The 15,437-nt window shown below is 67.3% G+C and overlaps 3 protein-coding genes across 3 annotated transcripts in view; 2 read left to right on the plus strand and 1 right to left on the minus strand.

Moving 5' to 3' along the window:
* Positions 1-5,951, plus strand: part of MYBPC2 (myosin binding protein C2) — a gene marked incomplete at its 5' end in the record, with an annotated part of 28,432 nt that extends 22,481 nt beyond the window's left edge. The window contains 4 exon segments of the mRNA XM_069778051.1: positions 2,674-2,813; positions 4,114-4,273; positions 5,361-5,497; positions 5,713-5,951. Coding sequence (XP_069634152.1) covers positions 2,674-2,813; positions 4,114-4,273; positions 5,361-5,497; positions 5,713-5,940 — 665 coding nt within the window.
* A 1,681-nt stretch (positions 5,952-7,632) lies between these two features.
* On the minus strand, positions 7,633-9,222 carry GARIN5A (golgi associated RAB2 interactor 5A). The gene is given in 4 exon segments (XM_069778052.1): positions 7,633-7,936; positions 8,018-8,132; positions 8,135-8,159; positions 9,081-9,222. Coding segments are annotated over 4 exon segments (489 nt in total). The 5' UTR covers positions 9,165-9,222; the 3' UTR covers positions 7,633-7,671.
* A 343-nt stretch (positions 9,223-9,565) lies between these two features.
* Positions 9,566-15,107, plus strand: EMC10 (ER membrane protein complex subunit 10; the record flags this gene model as incomplete). The annotated part of the gene is given in 8 exon segments (XM_069778053.1): positions 9,566-9,676; positions 10,529-10,571; positions 10,574-10,594; positions 10,669-10,781; positions 10,888-10,996; positions 13,104-13,284; positions 14,023-14,116; positions 14,771-15,107. Coding segments are annotated over 8 exon segments (1,009 nt in total), but the record flags the coding sequence as incomplete, so codon positions are not given.
* Positions 15,108-15,437: the final 330 nt, after the last annotated feature.

Genomic DNA, 15,437 nt, shown 5'->3' on the forward strand with positions numbered 1-15,437 from the left:
CTGGGTGCACTGGGACTGGGTGTCCTGGGAGCACTGGGACAGAGTGTAGTGGGAACACTGGGAGCACTGGGACGGAGGAGCTGGGCCAGCACCACTGGGTGCGAGGCAGGTTGGGAACACAGAGGGCGTTCCCATTGCACGTCATCAATGGGCACTGGGAGTACTGGGACTGGGTGTCCTGGGAGCACTGGGACTGGGTGTCCTGGGAGTACTGGGACTGGGTGTCCTGGGAGCACTGGGACAGAGTGTAGTGGGAACACTGGGAGCACTGGGACGGAGGAGCTGGGCCAGCACCACTGGGTGCGGGGCAGGTTGGGAACGCGGAGGGTATTCCCATTGCACGTTGTCAATGGGCACTGGGAGCACTGGGACTGGGAGCACTGGGATGGAGGAGCTGGGTCGGCAGCACTGCGTGCGAGGCAGGTTGGGAACACGGAGGGCGTTCCCATTGCGTGTCGTCAATGGGCACTGGGAGCACTGGGATGGGCTGTACTGGGACTGGGTGTCCTGGGAGCACTGGGACTGGGTGTCCTGGGAGCACTGGAACTGGGAGCACTGGGATGGAGGAGCTGGGTCGGCACCACTGGGTGCGAGGCAGGTTGGGAACGTGGAGGGCGTTCCCATTGCGGGTCGTCAATGGGCACTGGGAGCACTGGGATGGGCTGTACTGGGACTGGGTGTCCTGGGAGCACTGGGACTGGGTGTCCTGGGAGCACTGGAACTGGGAACACTGGGAGTACTGGGACGGAGGAGCTGGGCCAGCACCACTGGGTGCGAGGCAGATTGGGAACGCAGAGGGCGTTCCCATTGCATGTCGTCAATGGGCACTGGGAGCACTGGGATGGGCTATACTGGGTGCACTGGGACTGTGTGTCCTGGGAGCACTGGGACTGGGTGTCCTGGGAGCACTGGGACAGAGTGTAGTGGGAACACTGGGAGCACTGGGACGGAGGAGCTGGGCCAGCACCGCTGGGTGCGGGGCAGGTTGGGAACGCGGAGGGTATTCCCATTGCACGTTGTCAATGGGCACTGGGAGCACTGGGATGGGCTATACTGGGTGCACTGGGACTGGGTGTCCTGGGAGCACTGGGACAGAGTGTAGTGGGAACACTGGGAGCACTGGGACGGAGGAGCTGGGCCAGCACCACTGGGTGCGAGGCAGGTTGGGAACACAGAGGGCGTTCCCATTGCACGTCATCAATGGGCACTGGGAGTACTGGGACTGGGTGTCCTGGGAGCACTGGGACTGGGTGTCCTGGGAGTACTGGGACTGGGTGTCCTGGGAGCACTGGGACAGAGTGTAGTGGGAACACTGGGAGCACTGGGACAGAGGAGCTGGGCCAGCACCACTGGGTGCGAGGCAGGTTGGGAACGCGGAGGGTATTCCCATTGCACGTTGTCAATGGGCACTGGGAGCACTGGGACTGGGTGTCTTGGGAGCACTGGAACTGGGAACACTGGGAGTACTGGGACGGAGGAGCTGGGCCGGCACAACTGGGTGCGAGGCAGATTGGGAACACAGAGGGCGTTCCCATTGCATGTCGTCAATGGGCACTGGGAGCACTGGGATGGGCTATACTGGGTGCACTGGGACTGGGTGTCCTGGGAGCACTGGGACAGAGTGTAGTGGGAACACTGGGAGCACTGGGACGGAGGAGCTGGGCCAGCACCACTGGGTGCGAGGCAGGTTGGGAACACAGAGGGCGTTCCCATTGCACGTCATCAATGGGCACTGGGAGTACTGGGACTGGGTGTCCTGGGAGCACTGGGACTGGGTGTCCTGGGAGTACTGGGACTGGGTGTCCTGGGAGCACTGGGACAGAGTGTAGTGGGAACACTGGGAGCACTGGGACGGAGGAGCTGGGCCAGCACCACTGGGTGCGAGGCAGGTTGGGAACGCGGAGGGTATTCCCATTGCACGTTGTCAATGGGCACTGGGAGCACTGGGACTGGGAGCACTGGGATGGAGGAGCTGGGTCGGCAGCACTGCGTGCGAGGCAGGTTGGGAACACGGAGGGCGTTCCCATTGCGTGTCGTCAATGGGCACTGGGAGCACTGGGATGGGCTGTACTGGGACTGGGTGTCCTGGGAGCACTGGGACTGGGTGTCCTGGGAGCACTGGAACTGGGAGCACTGGGATGGAGGAGCTGGGTCGGCACCACTGGGTGCGAGGCAGGTTGGGAACGTGGAGGGCGTTCCCATTGCGGGTCATCAATGGGCACTGGGAGCACTGGGATGGGCTGTACTGGGACTGGGTGTCCTGGGAGCACTGGAACTGGGAATGCTGGGAGCACTGGGATGGAGGAGCCAGGCTGGCACGAGTGGGTGCGAGGCAGGTTGGGAATGTGAAGAGCATTCCCATTGCATATCGTCAATGGGCACTGGGAGCACTGGGATGGCCTGTACCGGGACTGGGTGTACTGGGAGCACTGAGATGGGCTGTACTGGGAGTACTGGGAGGCTGTGGGCATTGTTGGGATTGTTTGCGAGGCTGTGGGAGGGTGTTGGGGGGGATGTTGGGGGATCGTGGGGGGGTATCTGGGCTGTTGGGGGGCTGTTGGGGGGCTGGGGGGGTTTGGGGGGTATCTGGGGTGTTGGGGGGGCTGGGGGGGCTTTTGGGGGGTGCTGGGGGGGGGTCACGGGATGACGGCTGCCCCCCCCCCCCCCCCCCAGAGCGGCCGGGCCCCCCCCGGGCGGTGCAGGTGAAGGACGTGTGGGGTTTTAACGCGCTGCTGGAGTGGGAGCCCCCCCAGGACGACGGCAACTCCGAGATCACCGGCTACACCGTGCAGAAGGCCGACAAGAAAACCATGGTGAGGGGGGGGCCTGGCCCCTGCTGCCCCCAAAACTGCCCCCCCCAGGACCCCCAACTGCCCCCTAAGTGCCCCCCCACGGACCCCCAACTGCCCCCTCACTGCCCCTCAAGTGCCCCCTCACTGTCCCTTCAGCCCCCTCAGTGCCCCCCAACTGCCCCCTAAGTGCCCCCCCAGCCCCTAATTCCCCCCTAAGTGCCCCCCCAGCCCCCTAATTCCCCCCAAAGTGCCCCCCCAGCCCCCTAACTGCCCCCCTGCCCCCCAACTGCCCTCTCAACTGGCCCCCGGCCCCCACTGTCCCCTTAACAGCCCCCCCAGTTGTTTTCTGTCCCTCATCCCCCTGCCTGCTCCCCCCGACCCCATCTGCCCCCCAAGAACCCCATCTGCCCCCCAAGAGCCCCCTACCTGCCCCCCCAGCCCCTAACTGCCCCCCCCGCCCCCTGGCTGCCCCCCCAAGCCCCCCGCAACCCCCCCAGGAGTGGGTCACAGTGTATGAGCACAACCAGCTGCCCCACTGCCCCAAAAAGCCCCTACCTGCCCCCTAAGAGCCCCATCTGCCCCCCAAGAGCCCCCACCTGCCCCCCCAGCCCCCTGGGAGCCCCCCCAAGCCCCCCATAACCCCCCCCCCAGAAGTGGTTCACGGTATACGAGCACAACCAGCCACCCCACTGCCCCAAAAAGCCCCTATCTGCCCCCCAAAGCCCCTACCTGCCCCCCCAAATCCCCTATCTGCCCCCTAAGAACCCCATCTGCCCCCCCAAGAGCCCCCCACCTGCCCCCCCAGCCCCCTGGGAGCCCCCCCAGCTCCCTTGCTGCCCCCCCAAGCCCCCCACTCTAAGAGTAGTTCACAGTGTACGAGCCCAACCGGCCTCCCTGCTGCCCCCCAAAGCCCCTACCTGCCCCCCAAACCCCCCGGCTGCCGCCCCAAGCCCCCCCGTAACCCCCCCCCAGGAGTGGTTCACCGTGTACGAGCACAACCAGCTGTCCTGCTGCCCCAAAAAGTCCCTACCTGCCCCCCCAAAGGCCCTACCTGCCCCCCCAAAGCTCCTTCCTGCCCCCTAAGAGCCCCATCTGCCCCCCAAGCCCCCTACCTGCCCCCCCCAGCCCCCCGGGAGCCCCCCCAAGCCCCCCATAACCTCCCCCCAGTAGTGGTTCATGGTGTGCAAGCACAACCAGTCACCCTGCTGCCCCAAAAAGTCCCTATCTGCCCCCCCAAATCCCCTAACTGCCCCCCAAGAGCCCCAGCTGCCCCCCAAACCCCCCAGCTGCCCCCCCAAGCCCCCCCCCGTACCCCCCCCAGGAGTGGTTCACGGTGTACGAGCACAACCGGCTGCCCCGTTGCACGGTGTCGGAGCTGGTGATGGGCAACGAGTACCTGTTCCGGGTGTACAGCGAGAACCAGTGCGGCAGCAGCGAGACCCCCAGCCTCTCCACCAACACCGCCATCATCCCCAAAGCAGGTCCCTCACACCGGGGGGGGACACCCCAGGGAGTTTGGGGGGGGGCTGGTGGATGCCTGGGACCCCCCCCGCCTTGGCTGGGGGGGGGGGGGCAGGCCGGACTTGTGGGTCCCCGTCTGGGTTTGGGGGTGCAGCCTGGGTACCGGGGTCTCTGCTTGTCTGGGTGGGGGTGACACCGATGCCTGGGTTCCCTCCTGGTTTTGGGGGGGCACCCCAGACACCAGGGTCCCCCAAATTCTGGGGAAGGCTGGCCTGCAGGTGTGGGTCCCCTCCTGGTTTTGGGGGGCTGCCTGGATACCTGGGTCCCCCCTAATTCTGGGGAGGGCTGGCTGGGAGGTGTGGGTCCCCTCCTGGTTTTGGGGGGCTGCCTGGATACCTGGGTCCCCCCTAATTCTGGGGAGGGCTGGCCTGGAGGTGTGGGTCCCCTCCTGGTTTTGGGGTCCCCCCTAATTCTGGGGAGGGCTGGCCTGGAGGTGTGGGTCCCCTCCTGGTTTTGGGGTCCCCCCTAATTCTGGGGAGGGCTGGCCTGGAGGTGTGGGTCCCCTCCTGGTTTTGGGGTCCCCCCTAATTCTGGGGAGGGCTGGCCTGGAGGTGTGGGTCCCCTCCTGGTTTTGGGGTCCCCCCTAATTCTGGGGAGGGCTGGCCTGGAGGTGTGGGTCCCCTCCTGGTTTTGGGGTTCCCCCAAATTCTGGGGAGGGCTGGCCTGGAGGTGTGGGTCCCCTCCTGGTTTTGGGGTCCCCCCTAATTCTGGGGAAGGCTGGCCTGGAGGTGTGGGTCCCCTCCTGGTTTTGGGGGGGCTGCCCAGATGCCTGGCTACCCTTGGGATTGTGGGGGGCCACCTGGATGCTCGGGTCCCCTCCTGGTTTTGGGGGGGCACCCCAAATATCTGGCTCCCCTTGGGTTTTTGGGGTGCCACCTACCCCCCCATCTCTGGGAGCCCAACGAGGGGGAGCAGCCGTGGGGGACCACCAGCTCCCTCCCTGCCCCTGCACCCCAGACACCTGGGTCCCCCCCCAGCATTTTAGGGGTGTCCAGGGGGTCCCCAACTCAGGACGTGTGTCTGTCATCCCCCCCCCCCCCCCCCCAGGCCTGACGCTGAAACCCCCCAAGTTCCAGGAGCACGACTTCCGCTCAGCGCCCCAATTCCTGACCCCGCTGGTGGATCGCAGCGCCGTCGCCGGCTACACCACAGCCCTCAACTGCGCCGTGCGCGGGCACCCCAAGGTGGGGGGGGCGGAAATTTGGGGTACCCTTAACTGCCCCCCCCCAGCCCAAGGTGGTGGGGATGAAGAAAAAAGTTTGGGGGTCTGGGGAGGGTATTTTTGGGGTGCCCTAACGTTGTCCCCCCCCAGCCCAAGGTAGTACAGATGCAGCACAAGGCGTGGGGGGGGGGGTTGGGGTGCATTTTGGGGTCCCTAACTTTGCTCCCCCCCCCAAAGCCGAAGGTGGTGTGGCTGAAGAACCAGGTTGCCATCGGCGAGGACCCCCGGTTCCTGGCCCGCCACAGCCAGGGGGTCCTGACCCTCCACATCCGCAAGCCCGGGCCCTTCGACGGCGGCGTCTACGGCTGCCGGGCCGTCAACGAGCTGGGGGAGGCACTCACCGAGTGCAAGCTGGAGATACGGGGTGAGGGGGGGGGTCCCCAATATCTTGGGGGGGTCCTCTGATATCTTGGGGGGGCACCCTGGGGTCTCGGGGGGGACCCCAGGATCTTGGGAGGGGGGCAGCGGTGCCATTCATGAGCTGCGGGAAGCGCTCACGGAGTGCAAGGTGGGGATACGGGGGGGGTGTGGGGGGTCTCTGATATCGGGGGAGGGGTCCCTGATATCTGGGGGGTCCCTGATATCTTGGGGGGGCACCCTGGGGTCTGGGGGGCACCCCAGGATCTTGGGAGGGGGGGCAGTGGTGCCATTAATGAGCTGCGAGAAGAGCTCACAGAGTGCAAGGTGGGGATATGGGGGGGTGGGGGGGGTCCCTGATATCGGGGGGGATCCCTGATATCTGGGGGGGGGTCCCTGATATCTTGGGGGGGGCACACTGGGGTCTCGGGGGGCACCCCAGGATCTTGGGAGGGGGGCAGTGGTGCCATTAATGAGCTGCGGGAAGCGCTCATGGAGTGCAAGGTGGAGATACGGGGGGGTCCTGATACCGGGGGGGGGTCCCTGATACCTGGGGGGGGCACCCTAGGGTCTTGGGGGGTGCCGGCAGCCCCCCCAACACATCTCTCCCTGTGCAGTGCCCCAGTGAAGGCAATGGCAAGGCAGGATGGTGAGTGGGGTGCGGGTGTGATTTGGGGGGGGGGGCTTTGGGGGTGTGGGGCTTTTTGGGGGTGGCTTAATTGGAGGGCGTTTAATTTTGGGGGTGAGTGTTTAATTTGGAGTGCGGGTGGTTAATTGGGGAGCCTGGGTTTAATTGAGGTGGCTGTGTTTAACTGGGAGGGTGTCTTATTTTGGGGGAGCATATGTTTAATTTTGAGGGGGTGGGGGGGTTAATTTGGGGGGGTGGTTGTTTAATTTTGGGTGTGCAGCACCCCCTGTGACACCTCTCCCCCCCCACCCCCAGGGCCGGAGGATATGGGCAGAGGTGCCCCCCCAGGAATAAACGGAGCCCCCAGCTCCTGGTTGCACCCGGCTGTGTCCGTCTGTCCTTTTTGGGGGGGGGGCCTGGGGCTGGAGGGGGGGGTCACCCACTGGCTGCACTCTCCTGTGTCCATCTGTCCTTACTGGGGGGCTACTGATGGACTGGGGGTCCCCAGAACACCAGGAGAGGAGTGACAATGGGGGTGACCCACCGGCTGCACCCCCCCCCATGTCCGTCTGTCCTTCCCGGGGGTCCCCAGAATGAGGAGGAGAGGTAAAGAGTGGGGCGACCCACCAGCTGCACCCCCCCATGTCTGTTTGTCCTTCCTGGGGGTCCCCAGAATGAGGGAGAGGGGTAAAGAGTGGGGTCACCCACCAACTGCACCCCCCATGTCTGTTTGTCGTTCCTGGGGGTCCCCAGACTGGTGGAGAGGGGTGACAATGGGGGGTGACCCACCAGCTGCACCCCCCCCATCTGTTTGTCCTTCCTGGGGGTCCCCAGACTGGTGGAGAGGGGTGACAATGGGGGTGACCCACCGGCTGCAACCCCCCATGTCTGTTTGTCCTTCCTGGGGGTCCCCAGACTGGTGGAGAGGGGTAAAGAGTGGGGTGACCCACCGGCTGCACCCCCCCATGTCTATTTGTCCTTCCTGGGGGTCCCCAGACTGGTGGAGAGGGGTAAAGAGTGGGGTGACCCACCGGCTGCACCCCCCTCATGTCCGTCTGTCCTTCCTGGGGGTCACGGCAGGGCTGGTCACAGCACGGCGGCGTGACACCGTCTCCCTTCCACCTTTTATTGGGGGGGGCTGACACCACCTCTCACAGCTCCACCCCATCCCCAGGGGGGTCCTGGGGGTCCCCCACCACCCCAGGGAGTCCCCGAGGGACCGGGGATCCCGTGGGGCACAAACCGGGATCCCGGAGGAGGAAGAGGAGCCGGATCCATCGTGCGAAGAGGTGATGGAGGCGTCGGGGCGACGCCAGGAGCTGGAGGTAGAAGGTGCGACCGGTGACCAGGCGTGCCCGCAGCTGGTGACGCCGGCGGCTGTGCAGGGACAGACGGACGCAGGACAGCGGCAACAGCCTGGCGGGGAGATAGAGACTGTCGGGGGGGGGGGGGGGTGTCACAACATTGGGGTGCTGGGGTGGGAATAAGGGGGCTCACCCGAACAGCTGGAGCTCCTCGGTGTCGGGGGGTGACGCCGGCACCGGCCGCGCCAGCAGCATGAGGTCGGGGAGCGGGAGGAGGGGGCTGGTGGCGGCGATGCCCACCGTCACCGGCTGGCCGCCTCGCCGCTCCGCGTCACCTGTGGGGGACACACACACAGGGACCTGGTTAGGAGGGGGGACGCGGGCAGGGGGTGGGGGTTAAAGGGTGAGGGGGTTGATGGTGGGGGGAGAAAAGGGGCAGGTGGGGATGGGGGGGTCTTGGGGGGTTGTGGCTGGGGGGGGAAGGAAGATGGGGGGTGAATGGGGCTGTGGAGGGGGGGACACGGGCTGGGGGGGACACAGGGCTGTGGCTGAGGGGACACCGGGGGGGACACAGGGCCATGGTTGAGGGGACACAAGGCTGAGGGACATGCGGGGGACATGGGGGGGGACACGGGGCCATGGTTGAGGGGACACGGGCTGGGGGGGACACAGGGCTGTGGCTGAGGGGACACCGGGGGGGACACAGGGCTGTGGTTGAGGGGACACAAAGCTGGGGGGGGGACACAGGGCTGTGGCCGAGGGGACACCAGGGGGGACACGGGGCCGTGGTTGAGGGGACACAAGGCTGAGGGGACATGGGGGGGACACGGGGGGGGACACACAGGGCTGTGGTTGAGGGGACACAAGGCTGGGGGGGACACAGGGCTGTGGTTGAGGGGACACAAGGCTGGGGACACACATGGACTGTTGCTGAGGGGACATGGGAGGAAAGATGGGGCTGTGGCTGAGGGGATACGGGCTGGGGGGGACACAGGGGACAGACACACACGAGGCCATGGCTGAGGGGACACGGTGGGGGGGACAGGGGGCCGTGGCTGAGGGGACACAAGTCTGGGGGTGACACGGGGCTGTGGCTGAGGGGACAGAGGCCTGGGGGGGACACACAGGGCCATGGCTGAGGGGACACTGGGGCCAGACACACACGGGGCCGTGGGCTGAGGGGACACGGCGGGGGAACACGGGCCCGTGGCTGAGGGGACAGAGGCCTGGGGGGGACACACGGGGCCTCCCCTCACCTGCAGGAAGTCGCTCTCGAAAAGCGGGCAATCCCGCAGCTCCCCGTACTCCCCCTGGGCCAAGCAGCGCCACAACCGGCCCATACCGAGCAGGAAGGGGGGGGGGGGGCGGGGTGTGAAAAGCCCCCCGGCCTCCGCCGCTCAAGATGGCGCCGAGACGCCTCAAGATGGCGCCCGCGGCTTTCCCGCTCCACGGCCCTGCGGGGGCGGGAACGGCGCGCGGCAGCCCCGCCCCCTCTTCCCCGCCCCTTCCCCCCACGGACCACGCCCCCTTCCCACATACCCCTCCCCTTTCCCCACACACCCCGCCCCCTTTCTCACACACCCCTCCCCTTTCCCCACTTACCCCGCCCCCTTTCCCCACACACCCCTCCCCTTTCCCCGCACACCCCGCCCCTTTCCCCGCACACCCCGCCCCCTCTCTCCGCCACCGTCCCGTCGTCCCCCGCGCCGCCGCCGTCCCCGTCGTCCTCCGCGCTGCCAAGATGGCGGCGCGGCGGGAGGCCCCGGTTCTGGCCTTGACGCTCTTTGGCGGCGGCGGCGGCCGAGGCGGCCTTGGGGGCGGCGGGAGCTGCCGGGGAGGCCTCGGGTTACGGGTGAGCGGAGGGGACGGGGGGTCCCGGGGACGGGGGTCCCGGGGACGGGAGTTGGGCCCTGCCGGCGGGCGGGGTGTGAATATTCATGAGGGGGGCGGGGTTTCTCAGAGGTTAATAGTCATGAGGGGAGGCTGGTTTTTTTGGGGGGGGGGGGGGGGGGGTCCTGAGCCCCTTTCGTTGATGTTCGTAAGGGGGGGGGGGGGTCTGTGCGGTGTTGGGTCATTAATTTTAATGAGGGAGGGGGGCTCTGTTGGGTGGTGTCTCATTAATATTCAAGAGGGGGGAGGGCACTGCCCCACGGTGGCTTGTATGAATGAGAGGGTAGGCTTTAGCTCGTTAATATTCATTAGGGAGATGGACTGGCAGGTGCTCATTAACATTCATGAGAGAGTGAGGCTTTTGGAGTGACAGGTCATTAATATTCAGGAGGGGCGGGCACTGCCCTGCCCTGGTAATACTTCTGAGACAGCAGGCAGTACCCTCTGGCGGCTCATTAATATTCATGAGCGGGAGGCTATTAACGACCGCAGCTCATTAATATTCATGGCAGATAGCCATTACCACTGTCAGCACCCCTTCTCGTTAATATTCCCGAAGGGCGGGCACTAGTTTTGGCTAGCTCATTAATATTCATGAGGGTAGAAGTGTCGTGTCCCCCCCATCCTGGACACCTGGGTCCCCTGCCTGGGGTTGGGGGGGGGGGTCCCTATCGCAGCCCCCTGGGTCCCCTCCCAAGGGGGGTGTCCCCATTCTGGGGTCCCCTATGGGAGGCTCTGCCCCCCCCCGTGTCCCCAATGTCCCCCAACGTGTCCCCAATGTCCCCCCCCCCCCGTGTGTCCCCCCCCCCCCAAGCCCGGCGAGGGCCGTGACACCGAGACCTGCGCTCTCACCCTGACCCTGAGCACTCCTTCGAGCTGGGTAAGTTTTTTTTGGGGGGGGGACGACACCGAAACGCTCCCCAACGCTTCTGTGTGGCCCCCCCCCCCCCTTAGATGACACCCCCCGATTCCGCAAGCGGGGGACGCTGGCCTGGACCCCCGGCCCCGAGCCCACCCTGACGCTCGCCCAAAAGCAGCTCAGCGAGGACGAGCGCAACCAGCTGCGGGTCAGTGCCGAGAGGGGGGGGTTTTTTTTGGGGGGTGGGGGGCAGCGAAGGGGTTCTGGGGGGGGGGGGTGACACTGTCCTTGTTGTCCCCTCTCCGCTGTCGCAGGAGGTGGCGGCTCGGGACGGGCTGTACCGGGTGCGGATCCCCCGTAAGCCCCCGGCCCCCGGGGAGGAGAGCGGCACCGAGTACGTCACCTCCTTCGTCCGGGCGGTAAGTGGGGGGGCGGCCCCCCCCCCCACCCCCCCCCCCACCAGGGGGGGCTCCCTGGGACCCCCAATTCCGCTGCCACCCCCCCCACACCCATCTGCCCCCCCGTTCTTGTCCCCTGATGTCCCCCGAGCCCACAGTTCACCCCGGGGCCCCCCCCCCACCCTCCATGTTCCACTGTTGCCCCCCCAGCACCCCACTGCCCCCCCCCTCCCCTTGCCTGGACACCCCGCACCCCGCTATTGTCCCCCCGGGTGTCCCCAGGTCCTGTCCCCGCTCCTTGGTGTCCCCTGTCACCTTGCCCCCCCCCGCCTTGGTGCCCACCACCCCCCATTGCTGCCCCCCCATGTCCCTGTGTCCCCCCTTTCTGCCCCCCCATCACCCTGCGTCCCCCCTCTGTCCCCCCCGTGTCCTTTGTCCCCCTGTGCCCCCCATCACCCTGTGTCCCCCCCTTGGTCCCCTCTGTCACCCCGTGTCCCGTGTCCCCCTGTGTCCCCCCCTCTCTGCCCCTTGTCACTCCATAACCCACGTCCCCTCTGCCCCCCCATCGCCCCGTGTCCCCCCTCAGTCCCTTCCGTCCCCCCCGTGTCCCTTGTCCCCCTGTGCCCCCCATCGCCCCGTGTCCCCCCTTGGTCCCCTGTGTCCCTTGTGCCCCCCATTGCCCCATGTGTCCCCCCCCTCTGCCCCTGGTCACTCCATAACCCACGTCCCCCCTGTCCCCCCGTGTCCCTTGTCCCCCCGTCACCCCATGTCCCCCCCCTTGGTCCCCCCTGTGTCCCCTCTGTCACCCCATGTCCCGTGTCCCCCCGTGTCCCCCCCTCGCTGCCCCTTGTCACTCCATAACCCACGTCCCCCGTGTCCCCCCGTGTCCCTTGTCCCCCCTGTGCCCCATGTCCCCCCCTCGTCCCCCTTGTCACTCCATTATCCACGTCCCCCATGTCCCTTGTCCCCTGTGCCCCCCATGTCCCCCCCCCCGCTGTCCCTTGTCACTCCATAACCCACGTCCCCTCTGTCCCCCCGTGTCCCCTGTCCCCCTGTGCCCCCCATTGCCCCGTGTCCCCCCTTGGTCCCCCCTGTCCCCCCCATGTCCCTTGTCCCCCTGTGCCCCCCATCACCTGTGTCCCCCCCGTCTCTGCCCCTTGTCACTCCATAACTCACGTCCCCTGTCCCCCCCGTGTCCCTTGTCCCCCTGTGCCCCCCATCATCCCATGTCCCCCCCTTGGTCCCCTCTGTCCCCCCCATGTCCCTTGTCCCCCTGTGCCCCCCGTGTCCCCCCTCGCTGCCCCTTGTCGCTCCATAACCCATGTCCCCCCTGTCCCCCCATGTCCCCTGTCCCCCTCTGCCCCTCCATCGCCCCGTGTCCCCCCTCTGTCCCCCCCCATGTCCCTTGGTCCCCCCGTGTCCCCTCTGTCACCCATGTCCTGTGTCCCCCCCTCGCTGCCCCTTGTCACTCCATAACCCACGTGTCCCCTGTTCCCCGTGTCCCCCCTCGGTCCCCCCTGTCCCCCTCTGCCCCTCCATCGCCCCGTGTCCCACTCGGTCCCCTCTGTCCCCCCCATGTCCCTTGTCCTCCTGTGCCCCCCATGGCCCCGTGTTCCCCCTCAGTCCCCTCTGTCACCCCGTGTCCCTTGTGCCCCCATCGCCCCATGTCCCCCCCCCGCCCCTTGTCACTCCATAACCCACGTCCCCTCTATCCCCCCTTGTCCCTTGTCCCCCTGTGTCCCCTCTGTCACCCCATGTCCTGTGCCCCCCATGTCCCCCCCTCGCTGCCCCTTGTCACTCCATAACCCACGTCCCCCTTGGTCCCCCGTGTCCCCCATCCCCCTCTGCCCCGCGTCGCCCCCTTGGTCCCCCCGTGTCCCTTGTCCCCCTGTGCCCCGCGTCGCCCCTTGGTCCCTCTGTCCCCCCGTGTCCCTTGTGCCCCCCATGTCCCCCCCTCAGTCCCCCCTGTCCCCCCATGTCCCCTGTGCCCCGCATCACCCCTCAGTCCCCCCGTGTCCCCCCATGTCCCCTGTTCCCCGTGTCCCTGCTCGGTCCCCCGTGTCCCCCGTCCCCCTCTTCCCCGAGTCCCCCCCCCACCTCATCATCACCCCCCCCCCGCCGTGTCCCCGCAGTGTGCCCTGTGGAATCCCACCTCTCGGACCGGCTGACGCTGCACGTGGACGTGGCCGGCAACGTGGTGGCCCTGGGGGTGGTGGCCGTGCCGGGGTCCTGCCGCGGCGCGGAGGTGGAGGACGTGGACCTGGAGCTCTTCAACACTTCGGTGGCCCTGCGGCAGCCCCTGCCCGCCGCCACGTGAGTCGACGGACTGGGGGGGGGACACATGCACCGTGGCGGGGGGGGACACGGACACACACGCTGGGGGGGACACACGTGGCGGTGGCGGAATACGGGGACGCGGTGGAGGACGGGGAGCCGGAGGTCGCCAAAAGATCGGTGGGCCTCCTGCCGACACGCTCGTGGTGAGAGCCTGGGGGGGGGACACACACGGATGCCGTGGGGACACGGGGGGGGACACGACACGGACGCCGTGGGGGACATGGGTGGGGGGACACGGGGGGAGGACGTCCGCCTGGAGGTCTCCGGCAGTTCGGTGGCCTCGTGCCAACCCGCTCCTGGTGCCACGTGAGAGCCTGGGGGGGGGAAACGGGGTGGGGGGGGACACATGCAGGGACTCTGGGGGGGGACACACACATTATTGGGGAGCTCTGCATGCTGTGGGGGGCACGGTGGCCCTGGGGGGGGGGATACGGTGACACTGGGGGGGACACGGTGGCCCTGGGGGGGGGCACAAGGTGACACTGTGGGGGGTGGCATAGGGGGATGGGGTGGGGGGGGACGACAGTGACCTTTTGGGGGGGGGCCCAAAGTTTTGGGTGCTGGGGGGGGTGACAATTTAGGGGGCTGTTTCAGGGTCTTGGGGTTTTGGGAGGGCAGCTTGGGATTGGGAGGGGACCCCATGGTTGGGGAGGGGGGGGGGCGTGCTGGGTTTTGGGGTGCACATGACCCCCCCCCGGACCCCCCCCCCCCCAGCCCCGAGACGGCCGCCTTCATCCGGCACCTGGAGCAGGAGCAAGCCCAGCGCGCCAAGAACCCCCAGGAGCAGAAGTCCTTCTTCGCCAAATATGTGCGTGGCCCCCCCCAAACCCCCCCCCAGACCCCCCCCAAAACCCCAACAACCCCCCCAGACCCCCCCAAGACCCCCAACACCCTCCAGGCCCCCAAACCTCCTCTGTGCCCCCCCCAAAGCCTTCCATGTCTCCCAATTCCCCCTGGGCTCCCCAAAACCCTTTGTGTCCCCCAACTGCCCCCCCTGGGCCCCCCCCAAACCCCCCCCCCAGCCCCTATAGACCCCATGGACCCGGGGGGGGGGGGGGGGCATATGGAATTTATAGACATGGGAGGGCGGCTATGGACCCTATAGAGTTGGGGGGGGGCTTGTAGAGCCGGGGGGGGCATATAGACCCGATAGAGACTGAGGGGGGGACAACCCCTTCTGATCCCCCCCCCCTTGCACCCCCACATTATCTGGGGTCCCTGGGCAGCTCCCGACCCCCCCCAGTTTTTGTCATGGCCCCACCCCCCAAATCCACTGGATCCCCCCCCCGTGCCCCCCACCTTGGGGTCCCCTCAAACCCCTCCTGGCCCCCCCAAACCCCTCCTGCCCCCCCCACCTTCCCTTGCCACCCCCAAACCCATGGCCCCCCCATTTTCCCCTGGGGGCGAGGACAGTGGGGGGGGGTGTATTTGGGGGTGACCCCCCCCCAATTTTTTCCCGCAGTGGATGTACATCATCCCCATCGTCCTCTTCCTCATGATGTCCGGAGCCCCTGACGCAGGGGGGGGGCAAGGGGGGGGCACAGGGGGTGGGGGGGGCACGGGGGCAGGTGAGACTGATGTTATATTGTGTCGTGTGTGTCCCCCTCCAAAAAATCCCACCGGGGGGGGGGGGGGCATGACAGTGAATAAACCTCTGTGTGCCCCCCCCCTCCCCAAAAATCCCACTGTGGGGGGGGGGGGCACGACAGGGAATAAACCTGTGTGCCCCCCCCAAAATCCCACTGGGGGGGGCATGACAGCGAATAAACCTTTGTGTGACCCCCCCCCGCTTGCTGCCTGTCTGTGGGGGGGCCGGGGGGGGCAGCCCGGACTCCTGGCTCCTTTTTGGGGGTCCTCTGTTTGGGGGGGGGCACCCCAAAAACCTCCGGGGGGGTTTTATATCTCCCCCCCCCCCCGCCGCCCTTAACCCTTGGACCCCAAACGGGAGGACGCAGAGAGGGGGCGTGGCCTGCGGGATGGTGGGCGTGGCCTGGTGGTACAGCCAGGTGCGAGTGGGTGGGGCTGCCGTAGTGGGCGGGGCATTGCGGGGGTGGGCGGGGCGGAGGGGGCGGGGCCTCCTCTTCCCCGCGGCCCGGCTTTGGCTGGGAGGTGGAGGAGTGGGCGGGGCC

This window comes from Haliaeetus albicilla, unplaced genomic scaffold (assembly GCF_947461875.1).
Source record: "Haliaeetus albicilla unplaced genomic scaffold, bHalAlb1.1 scaffold_190, whole genome shotgun sequence".
NCBI classification, from domain to species: Eukaryota; Metazoa; Chordata; class Aves; order Accipitriformes; family Accipitridae; genus Haliaeetus; species Haliaeetus albicilla.